Source organism: Cherax quadricarinatus, chromosome 35 (genome assembly GCF_038502225.1).
Source record: "Cherax quadricarinatus isolate ZL_2023a chromosome 35, ASM3850222v1, whole genome shotgun sequence".
Lineage (NCBI taxonomy): Eukaryota > Metazoa > Arthropoda > Malacostraca > Decapoda > Parastacidae > Cherax > Cherax quadricarinatus.
The window spans coordinates 35,045,908-35,062,114 of record NC_091326.1 but is presented as its reverse complement, the minus strand read 5'-3'; the positions used below and the strand labels follow the sequence as shown (position 1 = coordinate 35,062,114).

The 16,207-nt window shown below is 45.5% G+C and overlaps 1 protein-coding gene across 1 annotated transcript in view; it reads right to left on the bottom strand.

Moving 5' to 3' along the window:
- Positions 1-1,872: 1,872 nt before the first annotated feature.
- Positions 1,873-16,207, bottom strand: part of LOC128688143 (uncharacterized transporter YutK) — a 105,486-nt gene continuing 91,151 nt past the window's right edge. Inside the window, exons 11-13 of the mRNA XM_070091508.1 lie at positions 6,843-7,001; positions 6,333-6,513; positions 1,873-5,765 (exon numbers count right to left, since the gene is read on the bottom strand). Of these exons, the coding sequence (XP_069947609.1) occupies positions 5,725-5,765; positions 6,333-6,513; positions 6,843-7,001 (381 nt within the window). The 3' untranslated portion in view covers positions 1,873-5,724. The remainder of the gene's footprint in view (positions 5,766-6,332; positions 6,514-6,842; positions 7,002-16,207) is intronic.

Genomic DNA, 16,207 nt, shown 5'->3' with positions numbered 1-16,207 from the left:
CCCCCCACCCCCCTCACATCTCTGCAACACCCTCCCCCCACCCCCCTCACATCTCTGCAACACCCTCCCCCCACCCCCCTCACATCTCTGCAACACCCTCCCCCCACCCCCCTCACATCTCTGCAACACCCTCCCACCACCCCCCTCACATCTCTGCAACACCCTCCCCCCACCCCCCTCACATCTCTGCAACACCCTCCCCCCACTCCCCTCACATCTCTGCAACACCCTCCCCCCACCCCCCTCACATCTCTGCAACACAAACGGGCTCGTCTCTTTTATCAAAAGACCCACACCACCTTTCAAATGGATAGTTGGCAGGGTCAGTACTGTATAATCTGCAACCTGCAACACTTCTCCTTCTTTGAAATTGTGTTCTTGAAGGAAGAGAACATCAATTCTATGTTTGCTAAGAAAACTGCTCAACCAATCTCTTTTTAGTCTAGTACATAAACCGTTAACATTAGCAGTCATACACCTAAGGCCTGTTATATTTTCCACCCTTTCCTCTTCTCCTCCCGTGGTTCACCACTTGATTTGTTACGTCTATGTGTCTTCTTTACAGTACCTTCCCATTCGCCTCCCTTCTTGCGATGGCGTCCCTCATGACCCCCCCCTCCCGACCCCCCCTCCCCACCCCTCTCCTCACCCATCCTCTCTGTTTTTTTCCCAGTCCTCTGTGCCGGCGTCAGTACGTCATCCGAATCTGACGTAGCTGCCCGTTTCCTCGTAACGTTCTTATCCTCCATGTCAAGATCCGAGGAAGCCTCACGGTGTACCTCAACTTCCACCTCACAATGAGGTATGAAGTCTCCCGATGTCCCAGTCTCGTCGTCCTTCTGCGGAGTCTCATATTGTTGACAATCCGGACTCAGAAAGTCTCCAGCTACGTCTTCCGGAGACGGAGCTTCCACCACTTGCGGTGACAAGGTCCTTAAAACTTCGTCTAAATCCTCACCAATACTCAACACGTCATGCCGGGTTACCAATCCAGTAGATGGTATCGGCAACGACTCAGGTGCAGGCAGCTGAGGGAAGGACTCACTCTCATTTCGAAAAGCCTGTTCCACCATCTCACTCCACAAACGACCACGCCCTTCCTCTGATGAACGATGCTCACCTTCATCACGCGTGACTGGGGCTACTTCTTGCACAGGTTTGGTCACGCATCTGTTCTTTTCGCATGCCGCCGCTATGTGGTCATACTCTCCACAAATGCGACACGTACGCCGCTGTCCAGGATATAAAACCATTACCTGTGTCCTAAAATCTTGAAGATACACATATGACGGTATGGGTTGACGCAACGTCATCTTAAGGTAACAACACACTGGGAATTATGGGCCCCTTCAGTAGCTCTATGCTGACTGTATTCACGCCTTTTCAGTCACACGTCCACCCCAACCACTGTCGAGGCGGCGAAAGGAGCCACTTTTAAAGCAGAGCATTTCAGGCAATTATGTCCCCAGGATGGGACCCACACCAGCTGTCTAACATTCAGATACCTATTTATTGCTGGGTGAACAGGGACAGCAGGTATCTTAAAGAAACACGCCCCAATGTTTCCACCCGTACTAGGGATCGAACCACAGACCTCAGTGTGAAAGGCAAGTTCGCTACCAACCGAGCTACAGTTGGACTAAGGCGAGAGGTTATGGCACCTTACCTGAGATACCATGCTATCGTAGGTGCGATATATTTTAATCGGGGGAGGAAACACTAAAACAGTAGGGGTTATACATTGTCTGGAGAATGGGAGGAAATCAGATTGGATTGAAGGAGAGGGAGGAGTAATGTCAGGTCTAGTAATCAGGAGTCCCTCGCCGGCACTGTAGCCTCGACTCCCGCTTCCACGAGGTTTGGTAAAACTGCTTTTCCCATAAAGATTTATTAGCAATATAATATAAATATGAGTATAACTATACAAATATCCCATGTACAATATAATACACTGTAATACAGGGTCTTTCCCTGACGGCTGCAATTATGTGAGCAGCTCTCACACAAGACCTTCTCACTTTTTGACAAATACATGTTACTTAGTTGGTTAGGTTTAAAGCCTATCTACTGCACTAAGGTCATTAAAGCTGCACCACGTAACCTTTTCACCACAAGACAAAAATACTGTAAATCCCTAAAATAGCGATTAAAGTAAACTTTGAGCATATATACGGTGAGAGACCTACACCTTTCAGTGTATATACGTTGAGAGAGCTACACCTCTCAGTGTATATACGTTGAGAGAGCTACACCTCTCAGTGTATATACGTTGAGAGAGCTACACCTCTCAGTGTATATACGTTGAGAGAGCTACACCTCTCAGTGTATATACGTTGAGAGACCTACACCTCTCAGTGTATATACGTTGAGAGACCTACACCTCTCAGTGTATATATGTTGAGAGAGCTACACCTCTCAGTGTATATACGTTGAGAGAGCTACATCTCTCAGTGTATATACGTTGAGAGAGCTACACCTCTCAGTGTATATACGTTGAGAGAGCTACACCTCTCAGTGTATATACGTTGAGAGAGCTACACCTCTCAGTGTATATACGTTGAGAGACCTACACCTCTCAGTGTATATACGTTGAGAGACCTACACCTCTCAGTGTATATACGTTGAGAGAGCTACACCTCTCAGTGTATATACGTTGAGAGACCTACACCTCTCAGTGTATATACGTTGAGAGACCTACACCTCTCAGTGTATATACGTTGAGAGAGCTACACCTCTCAGTGTATATACGTTGAGAGACCTACACCTCTCAGTGTATATATGTTGAGAGACCTACACCTCTCAGTGTATATACGTTGAGAGACCTACACCTCTCAGTGTATATACGTTGAGAGAGCTACACCTCTCAGTGTATATACGTTGAGAGACCTACACCTCTCAGTGTATATATGTTGAGAGAGCTACACCTCTCAGTGTATATACGTTGAGAGACCTACACCTCTCAGTGTATATACGTTGAGAGACCTACACCTCTCAGTGTATATACGTTGAGAGAGCTACACCTCTCAGTGTATATATATCCTCGTGTAACGTTTGTTTACCAGCAAAAATTTAATGAAAATTTAGACATTTTGGGGAGATTATTTTATTTATTGTACAAATGAAGTTAGAAACTTACAAAGAAAATATATAACGATACATTTGTTCTAACTAAAAATTCAATATAAAAGTGTATTTTGATTTCGTTAAAAGATTAAATTGCATTATAAAGTAGCCACTGTGGGAGGAACTGTGCACTTACTTGATAGACAGGACACAAACTCACCACTGTGGGAGGATCTATCTATCTGCTTGATAGACGACACAAAGATTCTGAGATTCCATTTTCATAAGACTGTTTTTTTTCAGCCACCTCCTTTGCAATATCTGTCATTCCTACACCGCCATCATCATAATCAACACGAAGACCACATTTCTTTGTTCAAAGGTCACATTTCTTTGTTCAAAGATCACATTTCTTTGTTCAAAGATCACATTTCTTTGTTCAAAGATCACATTTCTTTGTTCAAAGATTAGTATCTACTATAGTTGATGTATTACCAGTGGCGTGCAGAGGTCTGGTGATGCCCGGGGCAAACTCCTTGATTGTATGCCTCAAATCACTGTCTTATTTCCCTCTCTAATTGTCTGCCTTCCACCATTTGGATGCCCGGGGCCACCGCCCCCCCCCCCTCTGCACGCCACTGTGTGTTACTCTCCTAATTTCCTTAACACTGTGCACTAGGTTCATAAATTACACACTTGTGGAACCTTTCGATATCTTTATTCTGGAACAGTTTCGGCAACCAGTAGCTTCTTCAGTCCAATACAAAAAAGAACAGTAAATGAGGAGATTGAGGTAATCAGTCCTTCAGTCTGGAATCGATGTGTTCAGTCCTTCAGTCGATGGACTGAACGCAGTCACTCCAGGCTGAGGGACTGATTACCTCAATCTCCTCCTTACCTTCCATTATTCTCAGTATTGGACTGAAGAAGCCACTGTCTGGAGAAAAGTTTCCAGAATATACCCAAATATTGCACGTGTCTCATTTATCAACTTGTCGTTTTCCTACAACCATTTATACAAAGCAGTTCACTAGGCTTGACGTACGATCAAAGAATAACAGAAATATGTTTAATAATTCAATTCAATTTAGTTGTAATTTGCCATATGTTAACTATTTAGGTTTTGTTTTATATTACAAGGCTAAATGTTGCATTTATTTACATTTAAAAATATATAGAACTAGTATTATTGATCCTGACCTGACTAGGTTGGGTGCATTGGCTTAAGCCGGTAGGAGACTTGGACCTGCCTCGCATGGGCCAGTAGGCCTTCTGCAGTGTTCCTTCGTTCTTATGTTCTTATGTTCTTATCCATCTAAAATACGCGTCTGAGAGGTGGTGCAGCGGCCACTTAAGTGCTGCCGACTAAATTGTTCAAGATGTGCCGATTCTCCCTAAAGGTGGTTGATAGAGTGGCTGATCTATGTATATTCTGGCAGAATAAGCTATATATTCATTCTACTTATATATCTATGGGCTGTGGTAACTTTAAATGTTATAATAATTCTGTATACATTTATTTTTTAAGTAGTTTACATCAGCACTTATACACGTGTGCACATGATGAATTTCAGAGGAAAAAAATGAGGAATATTGGTTAGGATTGTTTTCCTGATGATTCAGTGTGGTATTAGTTCTCTGGAGGATGAACTAAGGATGATAACACCATACAGTTTAGTTTGTTAACTTAGGGTATCGTTCACAAGTTGATGTATGCCAGTGTTTGGGCAGGAAGCCCTTGGTTTACAGAGGTCCAGAAGGCCAAAGCATTTGACTATCCCCAAGATGTGGTTCCAAAAGTTAGTTTGTTCCCGCGTCCGGCACAAGAGACGTGAAATTCCGTTTTTGCCCACACCACATCATGGTACCAGTAAATGAACGGGCAGAAGCTTCAATGATTTCATGGTTTACGTACATCGCTATGTACTTGGAAAATAGCAGGCCCAGTGGGCCCTGTGGACGAGTAAGAAGTTATAAAGGGTTCGACGTGGGTGTTGGCCTTTCTTCAACAGAATTCGTCACCTTGAGATGGTTCTATGAACATCTTACAAGTGTTCCTGAGCTCTCCACGTAGTTCGTCGTGCAACTGACAATAGAGCACATTTTAACTATTTATCTACAATTTCGATCTTCTCGCTTACATTATCGTTTTATAATTACATGAGTATTTAAATGGACATTGGGTAATTTTAGGAGCCTTTGGCGTTGCGTATTTAACTGATGCGGGATATTTTAATTAGGTTTGATATTTGTGTAGTGTTATATTCGTGCTAATAGTTTTGTTTACACCTCTTACCCAAATTATGAAAGAAAAGCAAGATGTTTTAACGCTGTCTGTAAATGAATTACCGGCTATATTAGTTCACAACAGCATTGACAATTTGACAGAAGTTCTTGTACCCATCTTGGCTAATCCGCCAACTGATCACTTACAAAATGATGTTGATAAGGAGGAGACGAGGTATAGTCTCGTTACAGACGTCTGCTTGCTTCAGTGTCCTCCAGTATCGTAGATGTAAGTGACGTATATTCTGGTTACAGACGTCTGCTTGCTTCAGCGTTCTCCAGTATCGTAGATGTAAGTGACGTATATTCTGGTTACAGACGTCTGCTTGCATCAGTGCCCTCCAGTAACGTAGATGTAAGTGACGTATATTCTGGTTACAAACGTCTGCTTGCTTCAGCGTCCTCCAGTAAGGTACCTGCAGGTCAGAACCAGTCATCACTACTAGGACTCTCTCACACTTGGTAATTTCATGATACAGTCGGAAATATTCTCATCTGATGAATAAATATATAGAAGATTATAATTATATTTATAAACTCATAGGACTTATGCAGGGGAATGGGAGATATCAGGTTTAAACAAGTTTAAACAGTACACAGAAAAAGGCGCCATTCATGAAAGGGAATGTGCTAACATGTTGCAATCTTTTTCTTTCCGAAAACTGACAATGCACATGTTCCCTATTAAACTATCTATATTTTTAATTTATGAGAACATAAAACAGTATATAAATATTTTATGCATTATGTGTACTGCATTATATGACCAGTTTTGAAATTATTGAGTCCTAGGTTAGGTGGGTACATTATTTTGAAATTTCATACACAAATGTACATTTTTAGATACAAGTTTGTTTCTATATGAGGTAAACTGCATTAACAGGAATGTATGAATTCAATACATTGTTATTTTAATGTTTCATTATGAGGTAAGAATGAGTTTATAATACAGGCAGTGGGTGAGGTAGAGTCATCATACGTACCAGCTACACAGGCTGTCAGGAAACAGGCACAGCTGCCAGCGATCATGGCTCTCAGTGCTACCTTAGCAAGGTCCTTTCTGCGTGTGGGAGCCATGGCACCAAAGCCACCAAGACAGATACCAATGGAACTGAGGTTACTGAAGCCACACAGAGCGTAAGTAGCAATGATGATGGATCGGTCCTGCCGGATGGAGAGAGAGAGAGGTACACTGTTGATCACAAGCCTACACATGTCAGTCACTTCTTGCAGAATGAATGGATTTCCATGGAAAACTTCAAATTTATCATTATTACTGCAACTGGCGACGTTCTTCACAACGAAAATCTCTTCAAGGTAACATTACACATTACTAACATTTTTATTTACATTCCCGATGAACCGCTAAATTCTTGGAAACGGGAGGGTAGAATCTGTCCAGGAAAGAAGCTCAAATTCCATGGAAAGAGTTCTTGAACAGCATCAAGCCACCCACTCCTACAGACACATATACATTAGAAACCATTACTCACAGATAAAATTCCTTGATCCATCATCTCGGAGAGCTTAGCGTAGGCTACGAATTCATTGATGAATGTTTTAAGGCCGATGAGGACCCCCACTTCGTCGCACTCTGACCACTGCACTCCCATGATCCACGCCAGAGGCATGAACACCCACCCGAAAATTCTCTGAAAAAAAAAAACACTATATAAGAATGGAAAACAAATGTCAAACCACATTCTCAAGTTTGTATGTAATATAAATAAAAGAATGGAAGCAACTGACGTGGGAAGTATATGGGACGTTACCTACACCAGTGTTGTGATGTTACCTACACCAGTGTTGTGATGTTACCTACACCAGTCTTGGGACGTTACCTACACCAGTGTTCTGATGTTACCTACACCAGTGTTGTGATGTTACCTACACCAGTGTTGTGATGTTACCTACACCAGTGTTGGGACGTTACCTACACCAGTGCTGGGACGTTACCTACACCAGTGTTCTGATGTTACCTACACCAGTGTTGTGATGTTACCTACACCATTGTTGTGATGTTACCTACACCAGTGTTGTGATGTTACCTACACCAGTGTTGTGATGTTACCTACACCAGTGTTGGGACGTTACCTACACCAGTGTTGGGACGTTACCTACACCAGTGTTGTGATGTTACCTACACCAGTGTTGTGATGTTACCTACACCAGTGTTGTGATGTTACCTACACCAGTGTTGGGATGTTACCTACACCAGTGTTGTGATGTTACCAACACCAGTGTTGTGAGGTTACCTACATCAGTGTTGGAACGTTACCTACACCAGTGCTGGGACGTTATCTACACCTGTATTGTGACGTTACCTACACCAATGTTGTGATGTTACCTACACCAGTGTTGTGATGTTACCTACACCAGTGTTGTGATGTTACCTACACCAGTGTTGGGACGTTACCTACACCAGTGTTGGGATGTTACCTACACCAGTGTTGTGATGTTACCTACACCAGTGTTGTAATGTTACCTACACCAGTGTTGTGATGTTACCTACACCAGTGTTGTGATGTTACCTACACCAGTGTTGTGATGTTACCTACACCAGTGTTGTGATGTTACCTACACCAGTGTTGTGATGTTACCTACACCTGTGTTGTGATGTTACCTAAACCAGTGTTGGGACGTTACCTACACCAGTGCTGGGACGTTATCTACACCTGTATTGGGACGTTACCTACACTAGTGTTGCGATGTTACCTACACCAGTGTTGTGATGTTACCTACACCAGTGTTGGGACGTTACCTACACCAGTGTTGGGACGTTACCTACACCAGTGTTGTGATGTTAACTACACCAGTGTTGTGATGTTACCTACACCAGTGTTGTGATGTTACCTACACCAGTGTTGGGACGTTGCCTACACCAGTGCTGGGACGTTACCTACACCAGTGCTGGGATGTTACCTACACCAGTGTTATGATGTTACCTACACCAGTGTTGTGATGTTACCTACACCAGTGTTGGGACGTTACCTACACCAGTGCTGGGACGTTATCTACACCTGTATTGTGACGTTACCTACACCAGTGTTGTGATGTTACCTACACCAGTGTTGTGATGTTACACCAGTGTTGGGACGTTACCTACACCAGTGTTGGGATGTTACCTACACCAGTGTTGTGATGTTACCTACACCAGTGTTGTGATGTTACCTACACAAGCCTATCCGATGTTATCCTGACGCCAAATGACTTCGAACAGGCGATAAATGACATGCCCATGCACTCTCCAGGTAAACTCCAGGTAAACACCAGTGTTGTGATGTTACCTACACCAGTGTTGTGATGTTACCTACACCAGTGCTGGGACATTATCTACGCCTGTATTGGGACGTTACCTACACCGGTGTTGGAACGTTACCTACACCAGTGTTGGGATGTTACCTACACCAGTGTTGGGATGTTACCTACACCAGTGTTGTGATGTTACCTACACCAGTGTTGGGATGTTAACTACACCAGTGTTGGGATGTTACCTACACCAGTGTTGGGATGTTACCTACACCAGTGTTGGGATGTTACCTACACCAGTGTTGGGATGTTACCTATACCAGTGTTGGGATGTTACCTACACCAGTGTTGGGACGTTACCTACACCAGTGTTGTGATGTTACCTACACCAGTGTTGGAACGTTACCTACACCAGTGTTGGGATGTTACCTACACCAGTGTTGGAACGTTACCTACACCACTGTTGTGATGCTACCTACGCCAGTGTTGGGACGTTACCGACACCAGTGTTGAGATGATACCTACACCAGTGTTGGAACGTTACCTACACCACTGTTGTGATGTTACCTACACCAGTGTTGGGACGTTACCTACACCAGTGTTGGGATGTTACCTACACCAGTGTTTGGGACGTTAGCTACACCAGTGTTGGGATGTTACCTACACCAGTATTGGAACATTACCTACACCAGTGTTGAGATGTTACCTACACCAGTGTTGGGACGTTACCTACACCACTCTTGTGATGTTACCTACACCAGTATTGGAACATTACCTACACCAGTGTTGAGATGTTACCTACACCAGTGTTGGAACGTTACCTACACCACTGTTGTGATGTTACCTACACCAGTGTTGGGACGTTACCTACACCAGCGTTGGGATGTTACCTACACCAGTATTGGAACATTACCTACACCAGTGTTGAGATGTTACCTACACCAGTATTGGAACATTACCTACACCAGTGTTGGGATGTTACCTACACCAGTGTTGGGATGTTACCTACACCAGTGTTGGGATGTTACCTACACCAGTGTTGGGACGTTACCTACACCAGTGTTGGAACGTTACCTACACCACTGTTGTGATGTTACCTACACCAGTGTTGGGACGTTACCTTCACCAGTGTTGGAATGTTACCTACACCAGTATTGGAACATTACCTACACCAGTGTTGAGATGTTACCTACACCATTCTTGGGATGTTACCTACACCAGTGTTGGGATGTTACCTACACCAGTGTTGGGACGTTACCTACACCAGTGTTGGGATGTTACCTACACCATTCTTGGGATGTTACCTACACCAGTGTTGGGATGTTACCTACACCAGTGTTGTGACGTTACCTACACCAGTGTTGGGATGTTACCTACACCAATGTTGGGATGTTACCTACACCAGTGTTGGGACGTTACCAACACCAGAGTTGGGAAGTTACCTACACCAGTGTTGGGACGTTACCTACACCAGTGTTGGGATGTTACCTACACCAGTGTTGGGATGTTGCCTACACCAGTGTTGGGATGTTACCTACACCAGTGTTGGGACGTTAAATACACCAGTGTTGGGATGTTAACTACACCAGTGTTGGGACGTTACCTACACCAGAGTTGGGATGTTACCTACACCATTGTTGGGACGTTACCTACACCAGTGTTGGGATGTTACCTACACCAGTGTTGGGATGTTGCCTACACCAGTGTTGGGATGTTGCCTACACCAGTGTTGGGATGTTACCTACACCAGTGTTGGGATGTTACCAACACTAGTGTTGGGATGTTACCAACACCAGTGATGGGATGTTACCTACACCAGTGTTGGGATGTTACCTACACCAGTGTTGAGATGTTACCTACACCAGTGTTGGGATGTCACCTACACCAGTGTTGGGACGTTACCTACACCAGTGTTGGGACGTTACCTACACCAGTGTTGGGACGTTACCTACACAAGTGTTCGGACGTTACCTACACCAGTGTTGGGATGTTACCTACACCAGTGTTGGGACGTTACCTACACCAGTGTTGGGATGTTACCTACACCAGTGTTGGGACGTTACCTACACCAGTGTTGGGATGTTACCTACACCAGTGTTGGGATGTTACCTACATCAGTGTTGGGATGTTGCCTACACCAGTGTTGGGATGTTACCTACACCAGTGTTGGGACGTTACTACACCAGTGTTGGGATGTTACCTATACCAGTGCTGGGATGTTACCTACACCAGTGTTGGGATGTTACCTACACCAGTGTTGGGACTTTACCTACACCAGTCTTGGGATGTTACCTACACTAGTGTTGGGATGTTACCTACACAAGTGTTGGGATGTTACCTACACCAATGTTGGGATGTTACCTACACCAGTGTTGGGATGTTACCTACACCAGTGTTTGGATGTTACCTACACCAGTGTTGGGACGTTACCTACACCAGTGTTGGGACGTTACCTACACCAGTGTTGGGACGTTACCTACACCAGTGTTCAGACGTTACCTACACCAGTGTTGGGATGTTACTTACACCAGTGTTGGGACGTTACCTACGCCAGTGTTGGGACGTTACCTACACCAGAGTTGGGACGTTACCTACAATGTGTAGGGACGTTACCTACACCAGTGTTGGGACGTTACCTACACAAGTGTTGGGACGTTATTTACACAAGCGTAGGGACGTTATCTACGCCAGTGTTGGGACGTTACCTACACCAGTGTTAGGACGTTATCTACACCAGTTTTGGGACGTTACCTACACCAGTATTGGGACGTTACCTACACCAGTGTTGGGACGTTACCTACACCAGTGTTGGGACGTTACCTACACCAGTTTTGGGACGTTACCTACACCAGTGTTGGGATATTATCTACACCAGTGTTGGGACGTTATCTACACCTGTATTGGGACGTTCACTACACCAGTGCTGGTACGTTACCTACACCAGTGTTGGGACGTTATCTACAACAGTGTTGGGACGTTACGTACACCAGTGTTGGGACGCTATCTACACCAGTGTTGGGATGTTACCTACACCATTGTTGGTACGCTACCTACACCAGTCTTGGGACGTGACCCTACACCTGTGTTGGCACGTTACCTAAAGTAGTGTTGGGACGTTACCTACACCAGTGTTGGGACGTTACCCTACACCTGTGTTGGGACGTTACCTACACCAGTGTAGGGACGTCACCTACACCAGTGTTGGGACGTTAGCTACTCCAGTGTTGGGACGTTAACTATACCAGTGTTGGGACGTTACCTACACCAGTGTTGGGACGTTATCTACACCAGTATTTGGACGTTACCTACACCAGTGTTGAGACGTTATCTTCAGCAGTGTTGGCATGTTACCTACACCAGTGTTGGGACGTTACCCTACACCTGTGTTGGGACGTTACGTACACCAGTGAAGGGACGTCACCTACGCCAGTGTTGGGACGTTAGCTACACCAGTGTTGGGACGTTAACTATACCAGTGTTGGGACGCTACCTACACCAATGTTGGGTTGTTATCTACACCAGGATTGGGTGTTACCTACACCAGTGTTGGGACGTTATCTTCAGCAGTGTTGGGATGTTACTTACACCAGTGTTGGGACGCTATCAACACCAGTGTTGGAATGTTACCTACACCATTGTTGGGATGTTACCTACACCAGTGTTGGGACGCTATCAACACCAGTGTTGGGATGTTACCTACACCATTGTTGGTACGCTACCTACACCAGTCTTGGGACGTGACCCTACACCTGTGTTGGCACGTTTCGTAAAGTAGTGTTGAGACGTTACGTACAGTAGTGATGGAACGTTATCTACACCAATGTTTGGATATTACCCTACACTTCAGTTAGGACGTTACCTACACCAGTGTTGGGACGTTACCTACACCAGTGTTTGGACGTCACCCTACACCAGTGTTTGGACGTTACCCTACACCTGTGTTGGGACGTTACCTACACCAGTGTAGGGACGTCACCTACACCAGTGTTTGGACGTTAGCTACACCAGTGTTGGGACGTTATCTATACCAGTGTTGGGACGTTACCTACACCAGTGTTGGGACGTTATCTACACCAGTATTGGGACGTTACCTACACCAGTGTTGGGACGTTATCTATACCAGTGTTGGGACGTTACCTACACGAGTGTTGGGACGTTATCTACACCAGTGTTGGGACGTTATCTATACCAGTGTTGGGACGTTACCTACACCAGTGTTGGGACGTTATCTACACCAGTATTGGGACGTTACCTACACCAGTGTTGGGACGTTATCTATACCAGTGTTTGGACGTTACGTACACCAGTGTTGGGACGTTACCAACACCGGTGTTGGAACGTTATCCAAAGTGCTGGGACGTAATCTACACCAGTGTTGGGACGTTATCTACACCAGTGTTCGGACGTTACCTACACCAGCATTGGAACGTTACCTACACCAGTGTTGGGACTCTACCTACACCAGTATTGGGACGTTACCTACACCAGTGTAGGGACGTCACCTACACCAGTGTTTGGACGTTATCTAAACCAGTATTGGGACGTTATCTACACCAGTGTTGGGACGTTATCTATAACAGTGTTGGGACGTTACCTACACCAGTGTTGGGACGTTACCAACTCACGTGTTGGGACGGTACCCACAGTGCTGGGACGTTATCTACACCAGTGTTGGGACGTTACCTACACCAGTGTTGGAACGTTACCTACACCATGGTTGGGACGTTACTTACACCAGTATTGGGACGTTATCTACACCAGTGTTGGAACGTTACCTACACCAATGTTGAGACGTTACCTACACCAGTGTTGGAATATGATCTACACCAGTGTTGGGTCGTTATCTAAACCAGTGTTGGGACGTTAAATATACCAGTGTTGGGACGTTACCTACAACAGTGCTGGAACGTTACCTACACCAGTGCTGGGACGTTACGTACACCAGTGTTGGGACGTTACCTACACCAGTGTTGGGACATTACCTACACCAGTGTTGAGACGTTACCTGCTCCAGTGCTTGGACGTTACCTTCACTACTGTTGGGACTTTATATACTCCAGAGTTGGACGTTACCTACACCAGTGTTGAGACGTTACCTGCTCCAGTGCTTGGACGTTACCTTCACTACTGTTGGAACGTTACTTGCACCAGTGTTGGGACGTTACCTCCACGAGTTTTGGGACGTTTCTTACACCAGTGTTGGAGCGTTATCTACACCAGTGTTGGGACGTTACCAACACCAGTGTTGGGACGTTACCTACACCTGTGTTGGGACGTTACCTACGCCAGTGTTGGGTCATTACCTACACCTGTGTTGGGACGTTCAGTACACCAGTGTTGGGACGTTACCTACACCAGTGTTCGGACGTTATCTACACTAGTGTTGGGACATTACTTACACCATTGCTGGGACGTTATCGACTCCAGTGTTCCGACATTACCAACGCTAGTGTTGGGAAGTTACCTACATCAGTGTTAGGACGTTACCTACACCAGAGCTGAGACGTTACCTATACCAATGTTGGGACGTTACCTACACCAGTGTTGGGACGTTACCTGCATCAGTTTTGGACGTTACCTATACCAGTGTTGGGACGTTACGTACTAGTGTTAGGACGTTTTCTACACCTCTGTTGGGACGTTATCTACACAAGTGTTGGGACGTTACCTACAAGAGTGTGGGGATGTTACCTACACCAGTTTTGGGACGTTACCTACACCAGTGTTAGGACGTTGCCTACACCAGTGCTGGGACGCTACTTACACGAGTTCTCGGACGTTAACTTCATTATTGTGGGACGTTATCTACACCAGTATTGGGACGTTACCTTCACCAGTGTTGGGACGTTACCTACACCAGTTTTGGGACGTTACTTACACCAATGTTGCGACGTTACTTGCACCAGTGTTGGTACGTTTCTTACACCAATGTTGGGACGTTACCTACACCAGTGTTGGCACATTACCTACGCCAGTGTTGGGACGCTACCTGCTCCAGTGTTGGGACGTTACTTACACCGGCGTTGGGACGTTACCTATATCAGTGTTGGTACGTTACTTACACTAGAGTTTGGACGCAACCTGCACCAGTGTTGGGACGTTACTTACACCAGTGTTTGGACGTTGCCTACACCAGTGTTGGGACGTTACCTACACTAGTGTTGGGACGTTATCTACACCAGTGTTTGGACGTTGCCTACACCAGTGTTGGGACGTTATTTAGACCAGTCTTGGGACGTTATCTACACCAGTGTTGGGACGTTACTACTGTTGGGACGTTACCTACATTAGTGTTGGACGTTACCTACACCAGTGTTAGGACGTTATGTTCACCAGTGTTGGGACGTTACCCACACCAGTATTGGGACGTTACTTACACTAGTGTTGGGACGTTATCTACACCAGTGTTGGGACGTTACCTACACAAGTGTTGGGACGTTACCTACACCTGTGTTGGGACGTTATCTACACCAGTGTTCGGTCGTTACCTACACTTGTGTCGGGTCGTTACCTGCACAAGTGTTGGGACGTTACCTTCACCAGTGTTGGGACGTTATCTACGGAGGTGTTGGGACGTTACCTACAAAATTGCTGGGACGTTATCGACACAAGTGTTCCGACAATACCAAAGCTAGTGTTAGGACGTTACCTACATCAGCGTTTGGACGTTACCTACTCCAGTGTTGGGACGTTACCTACACCATTGTTGGGATGTTACCTACACCAGTTTTGGGACGTTGCCGACACCAGTGTTGGGACGTTACCTACACCAGTGCTGGGACGTTACTTACACCAGTATTGGTACGTTACCTACACCAGTGTTGGGACGTTAGCTACACCAGTGTTGGGACGTTAACTATACCAGTGTTGGGACGCTACCTACACCAATGTTGGGACGTGACCCTACACCTGTGTTGGCACGTTTCGTAAAGTAGTGTTGAGACGTTACGTACAGTAGTGATGGAACGTTATCTACACCAATGTTTGGATATTACCCTACACTTCAGTTAGGACGTTACCTACACCAGTGTTGGGACGTTACCTACACCAGTGTTTGGACGTCACCCTACACCAGTGTTTGGACGTTACCCTACACCTGTGTTGGGACGTTACCTACACCAGTGTAGGGACGTCACCTACACCAGTGTTTGGACGTTAGCTACACCAGTGTTGGGACGTTATCTATACCAGAGTTGGGACGTTACCTACACCAGTGTTGGGACGTTATCTACACCAGTATTGGGACGTTACCTACACCAGTGTTGGGACGTTATCTATACCAGTGTTGGGACGTTACCTACACGAGTGTTGGGACGTTATCTACACCAGTGTTGGGACGTTATCTATACCAGTGTTGGGACGTTACCTACACCAGTGTTGGGACGTTATCTACACCAGTATTGGGACGTTACCTACACCAGTGTTGGGACGTTATCTATACCAGTGTTTGGACGTTACGTACACCAGTGTTGGGACGTTACCAACACCGGTGTTGGAACGTTATCCAAAGTGCTGGGACGTAATCTACACCAGTGTTGGGACGTTATCTACACCAGTGTTCGGACGTTACCTACACCAGCATTGGAACGTTACCTACACCAGTGTTGGG